Source organism: Oreochromis niloticus, linkage group LG22 (genome assembly GCF_001858045.2).
Source record: "Oreochromis niloticus isolate F11D_XX linkage group LG22, O_niloticus_UMD_NMBU, whole genome shotgun sequence".
Lineage (NCBI taxonomy): Eukaryota > Metazoa > Chordata > Actinopteri > Cichliformes > Cichlidae > Oreochromis > Oreochromis niloticus.
Window position 1 is genome coordinate 12,677,064 of NC_031985.2, and position 24,377 is coordinate 12,701,440.

The 24,377-nt window shown below is 39.5% G+C and overlaps 1 protein-coding gene across 3 annotated transcripts; it reads right to left on the minus strand.

Moving 5' to 3' along the window:
* Positions 1-49: 49 nt before the first annotated feature.
* On the minus strand, positions 50-23,625 carry ago3b (argonaute RISC catalytic component 3b). 3 transcript variants are annotated; one of them, XM_005452805.4, is made up of 20 exons: positions 23,415-23,625; positions 22,948-23,190; positions 17,247-17,418; positions 16,956-17,076; positions 15,823-16,031; positions 14,544-14,680; positions 12,851-12,985; positions 12,574-12,661; positions 12,330-12,477; positions 11,081-11,200; positions 10,848-10,991; positions 8,694-8,827; positions 8,232-8,416; positions 7,885-8,044; positions 7,499-7,589; positions 6,625-6,819; positions 6,202-6,336; positions 5,485-5,586; positions 4,897-5,096; positions 50-4,454 (listed from the first exon to the last, which is right to left on the minus strand). In XM_005452805.4, the coding sequence occupies exons 2-20, from the start codon at positions 22,964-22,966 to the stop codon at positions 4,346-4,348; spliced, it is 2,604 nt and encodes an 867-aa protein (XP_005452862.1). In that variant the 5' UTR covers positions 22,967-23,190; positions 23,415-23,625; the 3' UTR covers positions 50-4,345. The 3 variants fall into 3 exon arrangements, with proteins under 3 accessions (XP_005452862.1, XP_003447246.1, XP_005452861.1); XM_003447198.5 differs by having other exon boundaries at positions 10,869-10,991; positions 22,948-23,243; XM_005452804.4 differs by having other exon boundaries at positions 22,948-23,243.
* Positions 23,626-24,377: the final 752 nt, after the last annotated feature.

Here is a 24,377-nt window from a genome sequence, read left to right on the forward strand (position 1 = left end):
GGAAACAAAGACTGGATGTGACACTTTCTTCCAATCACGACGACACGACTTTTATACAGAGTATTTATTCCAAAAATTAAATATGACAAATAAAAAGGCTCAACTTAGGACCAGGATCAGGTGAGTGTTAAGACAAACTTTAAAAGTTCTTGAACATACAGTTGTACTTCTATAATATCATAAATCAGGCAAAAAACAAACCCAACAACAATAACAGATTCTCAAACTCAAACATAATTTTTTTTCTTCAAGAATGATATGCAGCCAACCTTCAGAGGCGTCTAAAGATTCATTTATTTTGTGGGGAATCCCTTAACATGGGAGACGGGCACTCGTGGAGAAACGAAAGCTCTTTGTCCAAGTCTGTAAACGTCTGAATTTCACATTTGAAAACAAAATGAAGTTTTCAGACAGTGACACGCAAACACGGAGAAAAAGGAAGGCCGGCCAAACCGATTGCACAGAAATTTTACAGCTGCTTCATTATTGCTGTCCATTTAAGAACGAACACACAAAACTCAAAACGCCAACCCAGGATAACATGCAGTACGCCTCACAGAAATAAATAAATATGCTACATCATGTCTACACTGAGATATTCGTTACCTACGAGTCGTGAGTGCTCCCCGCCCAAGTTATGATTTATATTACTGAAAAATGTTTGGTTTTACGTTGTGCTTGAGTGCCCGTCCAATAAACCAATCCCCGCAGGCCTTTTGGTCCTGACAGCTCAAAATGGATAAATTCTGCATATTTTTGTGTTCTTGGCATACATGTCAGAGGTATCCACACACACACACATTACAGTATTTTCAGGTATTAATATATACTTATTATTGTAGACTCTGGGCTCAGCGCACTTTTTGAACTTTTTTTTCCAGCACCATCAGAAAAAGGCACAGTCTGTAACGGACAGGAAAAACCCCCTCAAATTAAAACCTCCTCTCATTAATATGCAAAAGAAAAAAGTTTAGTATATGAATATGAATAAAAGTCAAACAATGTCCTAAAGCTTCTCAGATGAGCTTTTGAGATGATAACACAAACAGTGTGAGGAGGGCTGAGGATTCATCCGATCGCTCTATGACAACACAAACCTCGATCACATACGTAAACCTAAATTTGGAAAGTTATCGCAGACCTCTACGTTATTAGGCTTCTGCTTCAAATAGGACTTTGTTAGAAAAATAAGCAATACATGCATTTCATTATTAAGTTTAAATATAAATGTTTTTTTTCTTTAAAAGGGGGGAAAAAAACAAACAAACAAACAAACAAACAAACAAACAAACAAACAAAAAAAAAAAAAAAAAAAAAAAAAAAAAAAAAAAGGGGCATCTGATGTCTTGTCACCGTAAGACAAAGTCCCGTGGCATCACTAGTGGAGAAGGGGGTTCCTGTAATAAGGCTGTCTAAAGGTCAACTTACAGAGACGAGCAGAGCACCAGCAAACAACGTTAAATATGCCCGCCATTACTTTTGCCATTGTTCAAGTAAAAAACAAACAAACCCAAAAAACAAACAAACAAAACAAATGCTGGTAATGTCTGACATTAAGAAACAGCCTCGGCCAAACATTTAAAGAAACCTACACGAGCACTTCTCTCCCCCGTGAACTTCTGTTAAGTGCAGTAAAATATCCTTTTCGCTTTTTGTGTATAAATAAACAGCATTTATGTCTATCTGCTGAAATATTAAATAAACCTCTTCTTATAGCAGCTGATTCTGGTGACACGTGGCAAGGAGAGCGTCAGCACTCACTCTGACCAGGCACATCGGTTTGGTCCAAGGGATGAAACCTGAAGGCTTCATTTGTGTTAAAGTAAACTGCAGGTTTGAGATTAGCAACAGCCCACGTGGGGCTGGGTGTCCAACAATAGCAGCAGTGCAGAGACGTCAATGACGGACTAAAGGTAGAAAATAAACGAATAAAGATGTCAACATCACCACCTGCAAGTCCAAATAGAGGGGGAAAACCCCCCAGGGAAGAAGAAGAAGAAGAAGAAGAAGAAGAAGAAAAAAAAAAAAAAAAAAAAAAAAACTTGTCGTAAAGATAACTCTGCTTTTGAGAAAAGTGTCGTCTTGGCACTCAAACTGCAACGATTAGTCGATTATTCGGAACCAATTTATATCAACTTGTCAGATACTGTTTTTTGTTGTCATTAATTCTTCTTCTTCTAAATAAACAAAGCTCTTTCCATAAATTTTTCATGTTTGGCTAGCTCAAAATAGACGAGATGCACCAGATAAATACTGGCCCTGCATCAGTGATTATAGCTGCTGAGATCAGTCAGCAGGGCCAATAGCAGCTGATGCGTTGTGCATTTTTATTTAATTTCATATTTCAAGGAAAACGCGTTACCGTTCTTCATCGTACATGATAATGAACCATACATATTGAGATTTTAGACTCTTGGTCCAACAAAAGAAATTTGATGCATTGCCCTCAGAATTTACCGACTTCTGATACTTTTTTCTTTTCTTTTTTTAAACATGCAAATGACTGAAAATATGGCCTTTGTAGCTGCACTAATCCAAATTTGTTTGTGAAAACAAATGAGACAAACCAGCAATAAGAAGCTGAATTTCACAGGCTGGGACAGCGAATCCTTCTCAAACACAAAATTCATAATCTCGTTTGAGATTGTTAAATACATTATCAAAACGGAAAAATAAGAATCAAAGCTGCTGCCTTGAGTTTGATCATTTCATCATCGCGTAAACCAGGTTGGTGAACGGTGAGTGTATTTTTGATGTTTTTAGCTGATGTAGAGGTTTTCTTTCGCAAATAAACCAAATTAAATGCATTTGGAGGTCTGGAACCAGGAGACCAAAAGCACCATTTAGAAAAAATTATGACCAATGAGAGCCGGTCAAGTACAATTACTGTTCAAATCATCTATGTGCCGAAAAAAAAAATTAAAAAAAATGATAAGCTGTAAAAATCATGAAAACAATTTTTTTCTGGTTAACATGACGAGTCGGTAGGACCTCAAACATTTTTCATATTCAGATCTGTGACTTAACAAAACAAAAAAACCCAAACAAAAAACCTGCAGCAAACATTACAAATCACCACACATGGCTGGCGGTAGGATCATCTACAATCCAGTGTGCTGTGTGTGTTGTTAACAAATTGTCCGTTTTGAGGCACCCAAACCATTTCAAAAACACCTTCCATCCTACCAGCTGTTCAATTTCTAAACAAATCAGGCACTTTAACAAAACAATCCCCCTCAAACACAATCAGACCTCACCACGACCGAGCCTCGCGTGTGAGACATCAGTCCTACACGGTCACCAGAATGTCAAATACTGCACATTCCTGATTCCTACTTCATTGTCACTTCCCAGATCTCATTAAGAACAACACAAATACTCATGAAAACACACCTGCTCTCTCCATTTTAACACATTATTGCACTGAAGGAGTTCTTCACAACTGAATCGGTCAGTTTTTTTTCCCTCTCTTTAAAAGTAAAAACTGGGAAAAGTCCAAAGGTTTGTGGTCATCTACACACTATTGCTGTAAATTATTCTTAATTTAAGTTAAGGAAAAAGAAAAATCATAAATAGTCAGACAAACAAGAACAAAGTCCATTTCATGGCCATGACTTTGAATCTTATAGTTCTGTTTATGCACCTCGCCTCACAATAAGGCGACAAACGACAATGCCTCAAAATGGCTGTACGTGGCTTTGCTTAGAAAAATGAAGATTTCATTCAGTGTCTGTGTTGGTAGAGTGCAAAGTTATGCTGCTTACTGTCTGGCTGACAGACTGTGAGGAACCACACAGAACTGGCTTAAAGGGAGACAGAAGAGTAACCACTAAGGCAGCCCGCCCATTTACAAAAAACAAAAAAGGTGCCAAAGCTAACATGCTGCCACGTCGATCACACATTTGCTCAGAGAAACAACACAGACAGGCTCTAGAAAGCCAAAGAACAAACATAAATATTAGGCTCAACATGAGGTTACAAAGCAGGTCAGGTCCTCTGATTCTACCACCAATGCACCAAAAATATATGTTTTTGATTACTGGCTGCTCCACCATTCTTTAAAACCCAAAATAATCCCATAAAAATAAAACTGAGTGTCTGTAAAATGCGGAAGGCGAGGACATGGCTCACGAGGAGAATGAGATGGAGGTCCAGAGCAGACAAACTATTGGCTGGTTTTAGATTACATAACGTGGCTGGACTCCTCTACGACGTCCCTACATGGCCACCGTCGTTGTCTGGCTTCAGCAAAGCTGCGCCAGCACAGAGTCGCTCTGGATCAGGAGGAAGTCGGGCACTAAGACTGGCTGAGTAACTGGGAGGTGGAGTGAAGTGGAGGGGGTGTTTAGGCGAAGTACATGGTCCTCAGTGTGTCGTGGTGGATCTGAACAGCCTTGGCCAGAGCCTGGGGGTCCCTGCCGTTACTCTGCCCTGAGACATGGCTGCCCTCCGCACTGTGACAAAAAAAAGTTATTAAAAAAAAAGTGCAAGGAAGATAAAGATATACAGAGATACCTGAAATGGTTAGCCCCCAGAAAAACTATGGTTCCAAAATTTAGATGGTCACCATCTGGATTTCAGGGCAAGTGATTAATTAACCCTCACTGATGCGATTTAACCACCATATTGGAAGACAGATCCTGTAGTTGTATTAAAAGTCATATTATTCGCCTACATCAAGCAAAGAAAACTACTACAGAGATAACAGCAAAACATTAATGCCAATTTGGATTGACTGAAACTATTAAGGTGTGCTATCATCAATGCTAAAGGTGATTATATGAAAGTGAGAGTTGTTTTCGAAGGGTACAGGCAATATTAGTCATTAGAAGTTCAAGTACTCTGGGGTTTCATGAAAAAAAGACAAATACAAGCATTAAAATATTTGAGCCCCACCTGTCGTGCTCTTTGTCGACCAGGTGGTAGCGAGCGCGGAAGGCTACAAGGTGAGCATAGTAGGCAGGTGCTGGGATGGACACAGAGCGTGTGCAGCGGACGTAGGTGTGGCACAACTGGTAGGTGAGGAGCTGGAAATCATCAGCGGTGAAACAGTTGTCATCCCACAGTACATGGTAGTGAGAAGGACGACTGGTACCCTGGAGGGACGAAAGCAGAGTTAATCGCACCCAGGAGAGAAAGCAGCTCCAGCGAGAGGCAGCAAACAATGAGCGGCTAAAATTAGTGGAGCTGTCAGGCCTGTGTGTTTGACAGTAACAGGGTTCCCTTCTCCAACAGCTGCTGAGGTGTCAGTTATTAGAGAAATGCTTCAAACATGAACATGAGTGAAAGAGGGGTATACCAGGTTTAACTGACAGGTGGCAGAAAGGAAAATTAATTCTGTTACTTAACAAGTAATGATTGATCAACACGTCACAAGCTAAATAATAGAAATGTTTTACAAATGAGAGATGTGCTCTAAGATTGCCTTAAAGTGAAGCTGAAACAAAGTCACCTGAAAGTTTGTGTCAGTCCTTGAAATCTTACCTGGATTCCAGCGTGACTGCAGAGGTAAAAGTCAAACTCGTATGGGTGGGTGATGTCTGTGTCCACTGTGGTGCCGGCAGGAATGTTTCCACTTCGTCCCACCTTATAAGAAGAAACAATGTAACAATATACAAGTTGAAAGTAATTTCAGGTTATTTATTACAAAAGAAAGTCTTACTCAAATATGCATTGACTGGTGTGTAATTAAATCTTTTAATGTTATCTTTTAAAGATCCCAAATCTCTTTCAAAACGACATATGACCAATTTGTACATGTATAATTTCATCATCATCATCATCCTCCTCCTCCTCCCTCTCTCTCTCTCTCTCATTATGCACTCCTCCTCACTCACACCTCCACCTCATCCTCCTCACCTCAAGCCTGATCTCCTGAACCGAAGTCACGGCTCTAATAACCAAAATCGTGCGTAAACATTCCTATTTATTCCCAGTATTATCACAATTACTTATTGCCAGAAGATTAAACATGCAACCCTCCTGTCTCCAGACACCTTACAGTGATTTGGCTAAACATCAGCTGGTTACACACTGTACCTTTAACTTAAAGTTACAGGTGGTTTTTCCATCCAGCTTTCCATTAACCATTACTGGCCATTGTTTCCAGCTTTTAACCACAATATACAAAAACAGTTAGTTTCTAATATATTCAACTAATTAACTCCTTGGAGGAATGGGAAGTGGTAGTTTATTTCTCACCCGCTCAGTGCGATCTGCGCAGAACAGGCGCGTGTGATGGCGTTTCTGCACGACGATGTAAGTTATCCCGGGCTGGTATTCCTTCTCAAGACTGATGCATGCCTCCCTGATGGCCAGCAGCTCATAGTACAGCACCTCAACACAAAATAATACAGCACACATTCAAAAAGTAGATTTTGGAAAATCTTATTACAATCTGAGTGGGGAAAAATTTATTCTTCGTATCTGATGTGACATTACCTGTTACTACTTTTAGTCACATGTTCATTGTATAACAAATAAACAGCATTTCTTTGGTGTTATTTACCAAATAATAAACAACTTTGTGTAGAAGTGAAATTGGTGTTTATAGTGTGCCTGAAATAGTTTCCACCCATTGGAGAATTAACAATAAGCCTTGAACAATATTTTTTTTAAAAATACCTGTCTGAACTGGCCCTCTGACACTCCATCCCTGTAGAAAATGATCCTTGTTGGCTTGTAGCGGGTCGACTTGTAGAACTGGATCAAGAGCTCTCGCACCATAGAGGCCAAATCCTGGATGACCTCCTGTCTAGGCCTCTGGACCCGCACTGTAGCACAGTACCTGCAGGGGTGGGCATCCATACTGCCTACCACCTATAGGAGGGAGTGTAGACAATTGCTAAAAAACCCCCAAACCACACCATCATTTTCTGTTAAAAATTCAAATGTAATACTTGAACCTAGCCAATTAACTAAAGTGTCAAAGGTGCAAATAGTCTCCAACAACATTTCTAATCATGGGCATCCGATACATTTAGGGCTGTTTTGTGACTCATCACTGTAAACATGAGCCCGAGAACAAGCACTCAAACCACTATATAACAAAAAAAGAAAGAAAAAAAAAAAAGAAAGAAAGAAAATTAAGTGCTGTCATTGCAATACAGACTCCATTTAACAATTAATAACAAGTCTTAACAAAAACCTGGTTATCCAAAAAAGATTATTTGCTTTGTAAAAAGGTCCCCAAAGTCCAGGAATGTTAAAATAACGTTGACTCTTGGTAGATCTTTTAAGAATACAAAATAGGAATAATGTGACCTTGCTTAATAGAATGTGTTAATATCCTGGCTGCAGCCTTTTGTGTAGCCTGTAGGTATAAAAGGTCTATCCAAGCCGGTAATCAGGGCATTACAGTAATCCAAGCACGATGACACCAATACATGAATAATTTTCTCCAGTTCAGCTAAGGAGGGAATATGTCGCAATTTAGAAGTGTTTCTTAAACGAAAGAAACAGGAACGAGAAAAAGATGTTTCCTGACGAGACGACTCACCGCTGCAATAGATGGCTTCTTTCCATCTCCTGCAGGAGGATGAGTGACATCAGCCCCAAGGAAGATGATAGGTTGCTGAAACACAGAGGGTCTGGAAGAGAGAGGAAAGAAAAAGAAAAAAAATTATCTACCAACCAATGTGTCATGAAATGACAGACCACACGAATTTTGGCAAACAAACCTCAAGGAGAAAAACAGGAGAAAAAGCACCAACTGTTTCATGGTTTTAAACTTTGGAACAAATAAACAATATAAATCATTTATTTGGCACAGCTTTTTTATTTTTTTTTTTATTTCATAATTTCATATAAGCACTTCAGTGAGAATGTGTTTTTAAAAACCCCATGAAAGTCTGTTAATTTTAGGTTGAAGTCTTGTGAGCTTACCGCTGATGTGGAACCAGAATGTTGTTGATGCCTCCCAGTTTGACATTGATCTTGAGGCAGAGGTTAGAGAGGGTCTGAGGGGACGTTTTTACTACGTTCTTCACCTGCACGCATTGGGTGGCCATGCCGAGGAGGGTGTCACCCACCCGCTTCACCTCAGCTGTGGGTAATTAGAGATATTAGTCATTCTTTTGCTCTATGCAGGCATGCTTGATAATCATACGTCACACATATAAAGCCATTTTCTGTTTTGATAGTTTAACTTCAAAATCTCTTTCTCTCTCTTTTTTTTAAAAAGATATTATTGTTAAACAACACTTTGTTTAGAAATTAAAAGATCTTTGTACCATAGACTGGTGTTTTGCCAGGTAGGATCACGATGATGAGCTGTAGTCCAGCGTAGGTGTTCTTCAGGTGTCTGAACATGGGCTCCACGCTGTCAGCTCCCTGGGCATATTTACAGAAACATGGCTGGCCTTGGATAGGCATCCCAGCATCCTTTGAGATTTTCCGCAGCTGGTCAGTGAAGCTCCTGAAAGAAGAAGGGGGGGAAAAAAAAGAAATTAAAGTTTAATGAGCAGTATGGTTCTGAAGATTAACACAATCTGTACTTAACTTATACCTCCATAAAACAAATCAAATCCCTTAAATAAATAACCAATGAAACTTTGTTTCAGTTTACTTTTTGAAACTACAACAAATTGTTACTAAATTAACACACTTATAAAGCAAGTCTAACATATGTATATCCACTAAGTGCTGTTTATCAGTTTAACCACTTTGGAAATAAATAACTAAACCAAGCTCACTTGAGGATCTCTTCTCTGCACTGCCTCTGGGTGGCAAAGCAGGCGATGGCCCACATCTTGATCTCCACTCCAGTGTGAAACTGCTTCCCTCTCATGTCCCAAACCCCGTGACTGGGTGTGGCCACCGTGCGGTTCTGCAACGACAGCGTAGGGTTGATCTGCTGGGGCTGGCAGTCGCACAAACAAATATAGTACATGGAAAATGACAATGCATGGATTCATAAGACGTAAGCAGCTAGTGGGAGCTCAGCTGGTTTTCTTAGTCGGCTGAGTGACTGATTGGCTCATTATTTAGTAACATTTGTGCTGCTTTTGTTCTCGCTTTCGTCATGCATATGCAAAGGGAAAAAAAGAAATTTTATGACTACATGCAAAACAGAGCCACTAAAAATAAATCAACATTGTCTGTGTAGATGATCTTCCAAAACAGCATTCATGAGTTAAGGTGTAATTAAACAGAAATCACAAACATATTCAGAAAGATGAGAAAATGTTAGCTGAATGAGATTGTAGTCAAACAGTGGAAGCAAATTAAAGAAAGATGATTTCTCCTCCCAGGTTTTTCACCACAGGAAAACTAGCTAGTGGGCCACTGATGATTGGTTTAATTAAATTAGTTTACTTTTGTGTTGCACATCTCCAGCTAGCATCTCCTCCTCTTCACACAACTTTGGTGAAAATACATCATTTCCACCTTCAAGAGGCACAGATTTCGTGGATATTTTTGCACAGTATTGTGCTTTGTTAAGGATGGATGATAACTTTTTTTAACATCACGTAAACATTTATAGTTGTATTATTGTGGATGATGTGATACGGCACAGCCGTTCTGAAGTGAAATTCACCTGCTTTATAAATGTTTTTCATGTAATAATTCTGACTATGCAGCACACTGACCTTTGCGCATTTTTAATCATAAGAATAAATCTTTTTAACATGAAAAAATATACACAATTGGCACACAATTTGCAAAAAACAATCACTAACAACTTCACATATATGAAATTTCATGGCTGAATGACATGTTGGGGAACGCTTTCTGTCAGTCAGCTCCTTTCTTCATCCTCAATCTGGGTTTATTTAACTTGCAAGTAGCACAAAGATGTGCTAAAGGGGGCAATTGTGCTTCATTTCTGGTTTTGCTGCTTCTGTGTTGGACTCCATGTGGATAGGGTTCAAACAGCTCATCCCAAGTGCAGCAAAAAGAAAGCAGGTGGAGCAGAGGCTAACAGGTGCCACAAAGTCTGTACCCCATTTGTGATTGTCAGTGGAATCAGGAAGATCCCAGGGTGCGACTTGGTTTTCTCAAAGGAACGACAAGTACTTTTTTTGGCTGAAAAATGCGCACCTCATCTCTGCTAATATTTCCTGGTGCAAATTCGCCTCATTACACTGACTTTCTGCAACTGCGCTGAAGGAAAACTGTGCTTCTAGTTTGCTGCAAACACGCCAGAAGACCAAACTGTTTTGGTTGTGTAGTTTTGTTTCTCCCCTTCAGATTTCAGCCCCTCTTCTATGAAACCAGCTTCCAGTTTGGATCCGGGAGACAGACAACCCCTCTACTTTTAAGATTAGACTTAAAACTTTCTTTTTTGTTAAAGCATATAGTTAGGGCTGGATCAAGTGACCCCGAATCCTCCCTTAGTTATGCTGCAATAGGTGTAGGCTGCTGGGGGATTCCCATGATGCACTGAGTATTTCTTTTTCAGTCACCCTTTTCCCAACTCACGATGTGTTAATACACCTCTCTGCATCTAATCATTGGTTTTTATTAATCTCTGGCTCTCGTCCACAGGATGTCTTTTGTCCCGTCTTCCTCCCCTCACCCCAAACCGGTCGAATCAGATGGCCGCCCCTCCCTGAGCCTGGTTCTGCTGAAGGTTTGCTCTTGTTAAAGAGGAGTTTTTCCATCCCACTGTCACTAAAGCACTTCCTCATAGGGGCTCATTTAATTGTTGGAGTTTTTTAGTAATATAAAGCACCTTGAGGCGACTGTTATGATTTGACGCTGTATAAATAAAACTGAAAAAAAAAAAAACAAAACCCAAAAACCTCTTCCTGTAGCTAAGTGGAGGATATCCTGTTGTCTCAAACACACACACACGTAGAAGGACACACACATGCGTATGAAGCGTGATTTAAAGGGGAAGGTACCATAAAGGGTTCAGAGCTCACCCTGCCACCATACTGCAGCATGGGGGCTGGCAGGACGCGACCCGTCACCTGAGCCATCTCATCCCGCACACGGAACTGAAATTCCTGGACAAATGGGTCCGCATCATAGTTTGCACTCCGCACCTAAGAAGAGGAGAAGAGTATATTTATTCAAAGATGCCAAAAAACAAAAACTCCCATGCTGCATTACTTTTGACCTACAGGATACTCACCAGCCTGCTAATCTCCTCTTGTCTGTCTGGTGCAGAGCGGGCTGTGGCTTTGATCATGGTTGATGTTTGGTTGTCCGTTAGCTTTTTAATACAGCGCTGTCCTGCTACAATGTTGCACACCTGAAAGTAAAAACAAAAGTGTGGAAGCGGTTAATCAGCTCCATTTCTTCTCAGGAAGGTATTAAACTCAAACCAGTCACTGACAAAATGGAAACTACAGCAGACCGACTGCAGTGAAGTTACATATCTCACATTTATATTTTTTCCGTGAAATTTTAATCAACTTGTAAAGCTATATTTTAAATTTTCATGTATTTAACAAGCCAAATAACTACTCAAAAGAACATGTGTTCTGCTCCTTTATGATCTTTATCATCATCAAGAAACCTTTCTTAAACCAGGCTAGTTTACACAAAAGAGAAGGCCCAATGCTGCTTAACACTATCCATCCTTCTCATAGGAAACCGTGGAGCTTGGTGAAGCTGTGGCTGGAGCCACATAGTGTCATAGATCAAACTTATTTAAGGATTCTGGTATTATAATACTAAAGGCTTGAAACTTTAAACATGAAGGTGGGCTACCCAAGATAAGGTAGGTCTTTTTTTCTTTTTTTATTATAACCTACCTATTGAGTAGTAACATGCAAACTGAGCCCAGGTTCAATTAATCAAAACAAGTAGGCCAGGTGACAATAGGTGTGAAGACATGGCAGTGTTTCACTGGTAGTGACACTGCTCTGAATGTTAAAAATAATGGGTCAGTGTTTTTTAAAAATTAAAAAAAAAATAAAAAAATAATTCACTAACGTAGTGCGTTTCTTGTTATGAATGCATCACCATCATTGTGAGCTTAATGAACAAACAGTCGACCCTATGACCCTAGATGTGAAAAAAAAGAAGCTCATTTTCTAAAACCTTAAGTTTCACTTCCTGTTTAAATAAAGATTAAGAATCTGTGTTCATAGGGTGTCCTCATCCAACATAGGCAGCATTAACCTAACATTCTTAGATGTCAATTTCATGGAAACTCCATAGAAGGGCCCTGCCAGGTCTAAACCCAGCAGTCCCAACAATTCATGTCACAAAATTCATTTAGACCTCAGGAATCAACGTGTGTCGACTGTCTTTTGTGAGCGAGAAATGGACATTGTTCCCAATCCCAGTAGCAAGTAACCTCTAATGATTTAAAATCCAGAGACTGTTCTTTTAGGGTTTTAGGGCAAACTCCTACCATCAACATCAGTTCTTACCTCTAGAGGCAAGTAGGTGTGTTTCTGTTCCTGTCCCACCTGCAGACAAGGCAGGTGGGGATATTTCAGCTGCAGATTGTACTTCTCTCTGAAGTACTGAGCCACTGTGCGCTCAACTGTTTGACCGTTCTCAAGCTGCAATGGAAATCTGAGGATTTGAAAGTAACAAGAATGTGTTATTGTAAGCCAGCAACAGCTTTGAGTGCGAGTTAACATCTACTGGGGGAGCAATATGGAAACGTACGTCTGGAGGCTGGCAGGGCGCCGTGTTACATTGCAGACTCTGTACTTCCTACGCATGGTTCCACAGTGTGTCACTTCCACTTTAAGACCTGTGAAGATGGTAAATGATAAGCAGTAAGCTCCCCCCCAAATGGTGGAACAACTGATACATCAATTACATAGACGATCTGATCTTAAATTATCTGCAGCATTGAAAGCTACAGGAGCTTCCTACAATAAACAAAATGTTATTACTGTGATAAAAAACAAGCAGAGGCTGTCATTTCTCTGTGACGTACCTTTGATCTCTTTGGTGAACTTGACCCTGTGGGAGTCTGTGAGGGGGCGTGGCTGCTCGTCAATGTTGTGAATGTCCAGAACCTCACACATGAACTGAATGACTGGCTGGGCTTTGTAGAAAGCTGTGGCTGACACTGAAATAACACAAGATGAGGTAGAACAGTCAAAATGTTAGGCCAGAAAGATTCATTTTCAGTCACATAACCAAAAGTTACTTTTGGGAAAATCTAATTGTTGCAACTCTGACCAGTGCCACAACAACAAATCAGATCAATATAAGAATGGTGAAGCTTTATGCAGACAGCCAAGACATGCAGAGTTGGTTTAGAGGCTTTGATTAAGAAAAGAAAAAAAAAAAAAAAAGAAAATCTGAATTTGATTCAAAGTCATTAAACAACTGGACACCAAGATCTGTAGCAAATTCTGGATTTTGTTGTGACAAAACAGTAACAAATACTGAAATTTCTGCTTTTCCCAAAATTTAATAATGACATTAAAAGTTACGGTTTTGTGTTTTTACTATCGTGCCAAGAAAAGAATTATAATACACAAGTTAACGCGCAAACACTCAGAAGACCTGTCCAAATGTAATGAAATCTAACAAAACATCCAAAGCTTACCAATTAACACGTTATAACTAGAAGAATTAAAATCAAACTGAAATTTTACAGGAATTTGAAACCTGATTACAAGTCAAACAGGTCTAGAGACCAGTCCGTGTGCCCTTGCAACATGGCAGGGATCACTGACTGGTTATGGCTAGGTGGTTAAGGGAAAGGGAGAATTCATTCCCTCACTGGCGAGTGGTTGCTGGCAGTCTCTGAAATCATTTGCAGAGAGAGTACGGCAGCAGAAACATCCTTGTGATTGCTTTGGTTGCTAGCAGATTGCTGTGGTTGCCCACCGAATGCATGAAGACACCAATTTGCTTGCCAACACTCACCTACTAACTGCACTGTGATAAATTCCAGAAAGTAAATGGTAAATGGCCTGTATATGTATAGCGCTTTACTTAGTCCTTAAGGACCCCAAAGCGCTTTACACTACATTCAGTCATCCACCCATTCACACACTGGTGATGGCAAGCTACATTGTAGCCACAGCTGCCCTGGGGCGCACTGACAGAGGTGAAAGTGTGACAGAAACCGGAAACTGAGAATGTTTGCCATCAAAGCAACAGACATACCTTTTGAAATAAGATACTTTTACTCTGAAGGCAAACATTCTTAGCTTCAGTCACATTTTGAGGTTCCACTACTCCACTGCAGTTAAACTTCCAAACGCGTTGGTCCATAAATTGCATCCTCCACGCAAACTATGGGGAACCGCATCTGCTGGTGACCAAAGTAATCATAAAGCAACCAGTTTCATCTAGTGACTGCTTGCACCCTTTAGTGCCCACTCACAACTGGTCAGGAATCATATTTTCTTTGAATAACTGGTGGTTGGCAGCCAACCTGCTAATCTGTCTCCAAGTCTGTGTGAGAAGCAGACAGCTGAAAAAACTCAGAAAGAGAAAAATTGTAAAACTTGTAAAAGTTTTAAGACCGTTACTTTTGTACAGATTAACTAGCAGTAGTTAGGTTTAGTGCACAAACAGTAACGATCATGTCATCCTAATCTTGGCAAGAAAGTAAATGCGTATTCACTACATGCATTCCTTTAAAATGTTCCTGCTTTCAACATCCTTACCATCAATATTTAGCATCATCTTCCACATGGCTGGCCGTACTGACTGATGGAAGCCGAACCAAACTTCTCTTCCTCCACCTAGTGGATGGTCATAGTCCTTTGGGGAGGAGAAGAAGGATCTTCCAACAGGGGTGTACCTGGTGACGATGTAGAGGACACGCAGAGGTAAGCAGGGAACAGAAATTACACTTACTGTGACAGGAAGCAACATTCTCTGTGGAGTTCACTGGGTACAGCAAAACAAGCCATGAGTTTCATGTCTCAAACCACAGGAGGCTCAGAGGGTTTGTGTTCATGTTACTGAAAGCTATTTTGGTTAATGGCTTCACCAAATGACACATCCCAAGGTAGATTACATAAAAAGATGCTTTTAATCCATCTCTGCATTCTGAATTCAAATCCCAGTGGGGTCATCTACTAACCTAAAAATATCTCCACCTGAGGTATTGTAGATGAAATGCAATACATGAAATGTGCGACTACGTTGTGGTTGAAATGCTGCATAATAAATTAAGAGAGATGTATATCTCCAGGATGCGGGCATCTTTGGATCATATTTCCTGACTTGAGAATTAACTAACAAAGACACTGCTCACATGTTTAATTCAGATTCCATCATTTAACCTTTACAGTTTTTAATCACTTAAACGTAAGGTGCAACAGACTAATGGCAAACAAGAAGCAATGACATTCTGACAGAAATAGGACACATGAATGAAATCTATGATGAAATTATGCAATAAGATGGCAAATGAACAGAGCCAATCAGCAAGGAAAATGGGGAAAAAAATGCAAGTACGTTGTTAGGATATCAGTACACAGCTGAGCTTCACAACAGTTTCAGCGGTGAGGTTGCAGGTAAATCTACTTGTTTTCATAAGAGCTTGGTAAGTGTACTTCTTCTTCTTCTTATTGTATTCAGAATGTAATTTAGCACTTCATTTGCTCAAGTGCTTTGGTGAAATTAACCAAAGATGGTGAGGACAGCATGATAGATGAGCAATTCATGATGCTATAACATTATATATGTAAACTGCAGAATAGCTTAGAGATAATCTGCTGGATTTCAGACAAAGGCTTCAACTTAATATCCAGGAAGTCTCCAGAAAGTCTCCAATTGAAGACACTTGCTAAACAGTAGACATCAATGCCAGTTATTTTGAAATAACATTAAATAAGTAATTCGAACAAATATTTCATGTTATTTCCAGTTGTTCAGTTTAGAAAGGTGTTCATCAGCAAAACAAACCTTCGCACATGTGCAAGACAAGAAACTCACTTCATGGAGGGCAGATGCCGAAGGACAACATCCACAGCATGAACAGGGTTAGTGCTCAGAGGTTTATCCAGGTCCAGTGGCCCTGGTGCTCCACGTCCTGTCAAGACTTCATGTAGCATGTGCCAGCTGACTAATGACACAAATTTAATTGTGACTTTAAAAGGTCGGTCCTTCCCACCTTCACCTGGCAGGGTGACATCCAGATCAACCTGTAAAAAAGGTTACAGGGGTTTTACTTAACCAGTGGTATCAAGTGTGGAGTTCTCATTTCTCGATTAAAAGACAAAAAAGACTTCTAGGACTCTACAAAATATGACTTATTTGTGATGATCAAATTTTTTGCCCTTAATTTGTGTGTGTGAATAAAAACTTTATCTGTACACTCATGTCACATTGGAGCACTTTATGAATTTCATCAAAAGTGGGCCTAAGCATAAAAGTGAACATGATGTGCTTATCTGACAACATTAAATCCAATAGCAGGCTAAAACCAATCAGATAACATCTGAGTCAAGCGTCATATTTAACTGACATCGCTTTATGCAAGCAAGTTTCAATTTGACTCCTTTTCCGTGCTTTCTCTGCACATCTCTTTGGTGGGAGGGACTAAGACTTGAGTGGAGGTGAATTTATTTCTAATTAGAAATGAAGAGGGGAATTTATTTCTAAACTCTGTTAAACAGCGTTATACTTTGATATGACCCCATGTCCAGGGTAAAAGGTTGCTGTAGTTACTTAAACCTAAACTTGCGTATTTAAAACTAGCCAAAATTAAACCCTTTCATCAAAGTGGTCACATTTGTGTACACTGCCTACTTTGAAGCTGGGGAGTACAATTTCTTTGCATTCCAATTTCTGCAATTCCAATTTGTTACATTTTGCTCCTGATAATGCCTACATTAATTAATAAATTAATAAATAAAAGACTCAAACTCACATCAATAAACGTGAAAACTGAACTAAAACTCTGGTTACCAAAAACAAAAACCACCTGAGCAGGTGAGTTTTTAAACATACAAATGTGTACTAACAAGTTCAACTCTCGGGCATTAGAAATCAATATCATAGATAAGAACCTGCTGACAGGTGCGACCTAAACAAACCAACACCACACAGAGGATCTAGTTTCTTACCCCACCAGTGGCGACAGGAAGTGGGCTCACAGTGTAGAGGCTCTTCTTCCCATCATAAACTGGCAGCCGGTCACCAAAGATGGTCACCTTAAAATGCTGCACCATGGAGTCCACTACCTCCCTGGAAATGATCACACTGCAGCGTCACTACTAATGGATGCATAAAAGTGTAGGTGTAAAATGCAAAGGAAAAGTAAATACTGTCCTGTTAGTTCTTCTGTAAAAATCTACACAGACAGGAATGTTAAATATGAGCCAAATTAGCAAATAAGTCTGGGGACTTTCCCATACCTGTTGACCCGCCGCGGACATTTATCAGGCTTAATGTCCACCTCATACAGGTAGACGTCAATCTTGGGGATTTCCACCTGAAAACAGTTGGCCAGAAGCTTGATGGATTTTCCAAGGGTGCCATAGCCCGGTCGCCGTGGCAATGTGAACAGCGCTTGGGCTCCAACGGCTCCTAAAGCAGTGACAATAAAATTATAATTATTGTTTTATTCCAAAATTAAAGTAGCCAAGAGGCCACGACCTTGGGCAGTTAATACAATGAATCATTACAACACAAGTGAGGTAAAACCATCAAGATGCTATTTTCAATTTGACAGTGGTGTCTGTCCAAAAAAGACACACCCTTCCTTTGCAGTAACCCCAAAGTCACTCCCAAGCTGCAGGAATACTTTAGTCTACATTTATCTATATTTGTTTATTTTGATAATTATATTTTCAGCAGAAAAAGCTCAAAGGAATGGAAACAGTTTTATGGATGTGTTAAACAACAGAGCAGAGTTTTAGCTTTTACTCACCAGTATTTACTATAAATCTAATCTCACTTCTCAATTTTTGCTCTTATACACAAATGTCTTCAGTGTACAGTAAATTCATACAGCACTTATTCTTTGTACGAAAGCACATAATCTATGTTGCATTCACACCTACGGCTAGTGTGGAATCACCGATTACCCAAATGTGCATGTCTTTAGACTGTGGGAGGATGCTGGAGTACTCCGAGGGGGAGGAAGGGCCCCCACCTACCAGGAGGCTCAAAACAACCTTCCCTCTTGCTATGAGGCAACAGTGCCAACCACTGCACCACAGTACCACCGAGTGTAGAGCACCCTTACAGAGAGAAAGGCAAACTGAAGGAAGGAAGTGGTTAATAAGGAGGAAAAGTGCAGACAGTGTAAGCAGATTCTGATGGTCAGGGATGTTAAGCATTGCCTCATTTTAAACCGACAAAACTGAAAGACAGACGAACACTGGGATTCCCACATCAATCTGATAATGTCCGTAGGAAAGGTTACAGAGTTGGGTGACATTTTAAAATAAAGACCGGCTTGGCGGTCACAGATTTCTTCTGACTGACATGGCCTTTGCCAGACAGAAGTAGGCGAGTGACACACCAGGCTTATTTGACATCAATTTTCATAAATGCCAAACTGGAAAATACACATTGAAAAAAAAAAGAAAATGACATCACACAACCACACAATTTCCACGAATGTGACTCAGAGGATCCGCATGACAACGTTTGCACATACATACATACACAGCTGAAGCTGTAAAGGCACCGAGACTTTGAGCCCTTGGTTGCTGCTGAAATGAAAGTGTGAATCAGAGAAAAGAAATTCTACAACAATGATGAAGTGATGACTATGGCTATGAAATCAGTGCAACTGAGAAACTGGGGGTTGAAAAAGTTAAACTGTTTCAGGTTCTGAACTCTCATCTGGGTCTGAATGTGTCATAAGGAGACATTATTGACTAAAACAATACACTTTCTGCATGATGGTTCCCCCCAGGTTGTTTTATTCCCTTGTGCCATTCCCATGGTGATGGCACCCATGCTGCCATAATTCTCCATGGTAACTACAGCCGTGCTGACAGGAGGAGGGAAAAGCAGGCCAACATGGATTTACCTTATTTATCCCCGAGCTGCAATGCAAAAAAAAAAAAAAAAAAAAAAAAAAAGGTTCTTCCTGAGAGATATGATAGCTCAGGCAGGTAACAGGGTGCCCATTATTAAAATAAAAAATTAGATCCATTTTAAAGCCTCAGTATAGCAAAATAAAAGATCAAAAATGTCAAAATCATGTATTCCATTTAAGCTTTTATAAAAACACTAGTTTGGTATAAGTCTATTCAACACAAGGACAAGGATTATTACACTTAAAACTAGATGTGAAAAATTACAAACAAAAAAATAAGGGGGGGTGGTGAATTTAAATATATGCTGTTTAAAAAAAAAAAAAAAAAAAAAAAATTGAATGCAATTTCTTTTAGTCTTCATCAGTGTGAGTAAATGACCCAGGTTTTTCCTGCTTTTAAATAATTTCCAGCATCTATCAAAGAGGTTTGTCGTCTTTTACTAAAGAAAATAACAATTACATTTTAAGATCTTTTTTCCCCCAGTCTGGTTTAATCAACTGAAATTCTAGTTCAGCTAAAGTCAAAAAATAGAGACTCTTCTATCGCTTTACATGGTTAAAGCGATGTTAAGTTAAAACACACGCTCATTAAAACAGAAATGCCGACATTTAGCTCCATGAGTATTTAGACAATGTCACAATCCTTGTAATTGTTGTCCCTTTGATTTTAAAGTGCACTGTAATGATATAAACTAACAACATGTCATTAATGTACAGCTTTAATTCAAGGAGTTTAATAAAAGCATCTTTAGGAATTAGTTATTTTATACAGTCCCTCATTTTCAGAAACTTGAAAGTAATTAGACAATTGACTGACAAGTAGGTTTATATTTTGTTCCCTTGCATTCTTAGGAAAAATTAAGACAAATATAAGAGATCTGGAGTTGATTTCAAGTGTTGAACTGAAATGTCCATTACTGGCACTTCCAGAGGACAGACAGCAGCTACTGCAACAGTAATGTCCCAAAAAGACAAAGGTTCACTTTAGCCTGAGCAACAATGGAGAGATTAATAACCACTTATCAGGCTGCTTCAATGTACAAATGCACCACACAACCAGCAGCCACCCACACATGGCTGCAGTTAACCCACACATTTTAAAAGAACTCCACTGATGAGATACTGTACAGCCGCCACAGCACCAACACTGGAAGCTAAGAGTTTTAAAGTGCATCCTGGAATAATAAAGCAAGTGCTGGCTTAATCTCCTCAACTTTATAGGACAGTTTTTCAATAGTCGTGGTGTGAATATAATCCGTTTAATTAAGCAGGCAAAGTATGATCATCAAGTAGAATTTAATAGGCAAAGCTGAGCCAATCCTCACGTGCAGAAAAAATAAAATCTGAAGATGAAATCTTTTTAATACATCTCATTCTCAAGTTAATAAATAGGTATGAATTGTTCAAACATCTTATTACCATCACGTTCAACATCACAGCTCCCATGAGCCAAAAACTGAAAGCAGGATTTCTGCAGGATAACTTCAGGTTTAAGCCTCAGTTTTTATTGTTACAAATACACTGCCATGGTAACCAACTGTGCAAATATAACCCTGCATCAGAGCAGATTATGTTAAAGATTAGAGATCAGTGCGTGACAAATTACCACCTACTGGCCAATCAATTCAATGAAAAGTAGCATCACCATTAAGACCACTTCTGAGGGAGTGCAATGGAGTCTTTTCTTTATAGAAATGAGAGAAGCAGATGAAAGAATAGGACTTAACAGTATTGTGAACTTTTAAACAGAAATTCAATACAATATAAATAAATAAATAATACACTTCAATTAGACCAATATAGTAGCACTTTTTCAGACTAAAGTGAATTTCATGTTGCCACGCTTCTGTTTGCATAGCCAAATCCCTATGCAGACTGAAGGATTTGCGATACGCAACCTATAAAGACGTGCATGCATGCAGTCAGTCATGCAGTTGATATTCACCTTGGTGTGATCATTTATCTTGACTGCTTATGTTTGGTTAAGCAAAGTCAAAGCGAAGATCCTGGGTATAATAACATTTGCATTGTATTACAGAGCATTGATTACTGAAGGAATTAAAGAGATACTTCCTGTGTTTAACTTATTAAAAAAAACAAACAAACAAACAAACAAACAAACAAAAACAAACCTTCCAGAATGAAGCCTAAACAGGATATGACAGAACCACAGTAACTTCACTTCACTCTGTGTACTGCATTACAAAATAAAATAAATACAAAAACTATAAACTGAAGCTGAGCTGGGGTTGTGCCGTTTACAGCTTAAGGTGTTGTGATAAAGTCACTGACATTTATCAGTCTTTGGGACTCAAGTGAACCACTCCATTAACTGCAAATAGGTTCACAATGGTTCCAGGTTTTCTCCATCTGTTCTAAGAGCACATCAACGACTCACCCAGGAAGTCACAGATCCCAGAACAACGACAACAACCACCACCAACAAAAGACTGGGCAAAAATGCCATCCATGGGAGAGTTCCAAGAAAAGAACCACTGCTGAGCTGGTCTCACATTTACCACCCTTTACTACCATTGCTGCTTCAGGACTTGGATGACTTGCCATAATTGGATTCTGAATCCATTAATTCTGCTCTAAGAAAATCCTGAAGGAGAATGTGCAAAATACACCAGCAAATCCAACTCTGAATGACTCAACAACAAAAACACCCCAAACATGAAGGTTTTGGAGTGGCCTTAAAGTCAAAGTTCGTGCTTAAATCTGATCGAGATGCATTGGCATGAACTTAAAAAACAGGCGTTTATTCTTAGAAGCCCTTCAATCGTAAGTTAAAACAACTCCGTAAAGAAGAATGAGTCAAATTTTGAAAGAGTCATTGCCATCTATGGAAAATACATGATTGCAGTTCTCACTGCCAAGAGTGGCACAGCTTGTTACTCTGTGTTGAGGACAATTACTTTTTCCACACAGGTAGGCTTGGATGGTTTTCCTTTAATAAATTAAATAATTTAAAAAACTGCAATTTATCTTTACTCAGGTTCTCTTTTATCTAATATCAGAATTTCTTTGATGATTTGAAACACCCAAACATGAAAACATGATGAAAAAAAAAATTGAAATCAGAAAGGGAACAAATACTTTTTCACAGCAGTTAATTTACAATGGTGCCCTGGCAAAAGAGAAAAAAGTAGTGCCGGTAGATCTGAAAACATCAGACAGACACACACACGGAATGCTGGTGTGTAGTTCAAGCTTTGCTGTTATAAAGGCAATGAGCATTAATATTGTTAAAACTTTTTTTCAGGCTTGAAAAAGGCCCAAATCTGAAACAGGTAAAGGGGATGGAGAAAGTATGGGTCAGCTTCAATGAACCAGTCAAACCCCCTCCCTCCCAGTCCACCACTGGACTTTTCCCAACACAATCATTAACACAGAAACTGCTACCCCTGGCAAAAAGTAAATTGATTTATGTCCCTCCATGCCTATCTGATTCATAATTAACAAAGACAGCAGTTAACTAAACATTATTCAGTAGGCTGAGTAACTATGGCAGCAGTTTGTGTGGGTGGGTGGATGGATGGGATATACCCCCCCTCCCTCCTAGTCTTCAAGCACACCTGATGGCATCACCACCTGCTTTTGACAACCCTACACAGTTAACAAAAGAAACCCGTGAGACTGGTTTGGGGGCAAACACACAAATACTAAGGGTCTAAGTTTGCCTTCAAGGGTTTGTTAATACAACATTTTTTGGGCTTAACTAAGGAGTTGCTGTTGCCCATGTTTGGGGTTCAAATGCAGTCTAAGAAAAACTGGTAGAAAACCACGAGGTCAAATGTCTCCCATGTGCAAGGCGCTCAACTGACCGGTAATCTCTGGGAACTGACATCACTGACTTTTTTTTGTATGATAACATGAACACTTAAAAAAAAAAAAAAAAAAAAAAGTATGACACCAAATTGATTAAAGGAACCCTCCTAATTCATAAACCTCTAATGTTAAATGTATGAGAAGTACCACATGCGGGCTCAAAATAACTCGGCAGCACCTGAACACCACATTAGCACATTTAGGCACAGTGGTTAGTTAGTCCGGGATCCCACCTGTTGTTCCGATTTCCATTCATGGGGGTGTCTGCCCGGATTAACCGGCACTTTATGATCAATAATCCTCGTAGATTAAAACGTTCAGTGTGGTTCCGCTGGCCCCGCACGCATCAGCCAAGCTCCGCCGTTCGTGATACCTTCTGCCCGGCTTCGTTCGGTGAAGTCGAACCGGGCCGCTTCGGTGTCCCGTCGGTTAGAAGTCTTCTTCTTGTCTCCCCACTACACCTGACCCTACATAAACTGGCAGATTAAAGTTGAATGAAATGTCCTAACTCCGGACTTTGGCGTTGTAACTGAAATAAGAGCAGAATTATTATCGGTGTTAAGCTTTTTTTTTAAGACACGAAGTTGGTGAAATTTCTACGGTAGCGTTAGCAGCTGTGTGTAAGCTAACGACGTTAGTTAGCTTTAGCCAGCGACAACTAACAGCTAACTGGCAACCCAAGATTGACATGAATATTTACCTGCTCGGCTGCTGAGTTTACTGTCACGCCTATTTAACGTGACAATCCCGATTTCAACTTTTTCAAACAAATACAAGAGGCTCGCTACCTCGGCGTCCTCCTCAGCGTCGGCGATAAACCGGTCTGAAATCTGCTCTTACGCCGCCCTCTGTCATACTTAAGGGAAAGCTAACAGGCGCGAGACATAGCAACTTCCGGGATATTCTTTCAAACCAAAAGCTTCTTCAAGTCTTCTTCCTCCTCTTCTTCTTCTTATTGGTATTATGTGTTACAGACATTGGGACTCATTCTTTAAAAAAAAAACAAAAAAAACCCCTCAAGCTCAGAAACAAGCTAAAATTCATGAAACTCGTGTTACAGAAACTTACACGAGTAATATACGTAAAAACACTCAGTTTAAAACTTTTCGAAATTACTTCTCAAAAAACTGCTGAGTCCAGAAGGTCTGCCTATTGTGTTAACCAACTGAGGCTGAACTAGGGTCAGACTGCACGTTCACATAATGCTTATACCACATGATGGTGCAGTGAGTGAGTTTTAACTTTATTTAATCAGGTAGTCATTAAGAACACATTCTTTTAACCAGTGTTGGCCAAAAGACCTGTATTATTGCCAGTTTTGATGTGTATAATATTGAGTAGCTGAGACCTATTTAAGGAAGGCACAAAAGGCACAGGTGCGGGGAATTAGAGACAGGAAGAAGTGACAGTTTTTCAACAGTGTAGAGTTGTTGGTTCTTTTGAGAAAGTGGTGCTAACTGAAAAGCTATCTCAGAACTTAAACAGCAGGTGATAACAAAAATGCATTTAAAGACGCACTGGTAAAATGCTACACTTGCTAGTGAAAGTTTTAGCAGTTTTTGTTTGTTTGTTTATTTACACAAAGTAACATTTTTTCTGTATTGTACCTTGAATAGCATTTTAATTTTCAACAATTTTCTGCTTCTAATCCATATCACATCTT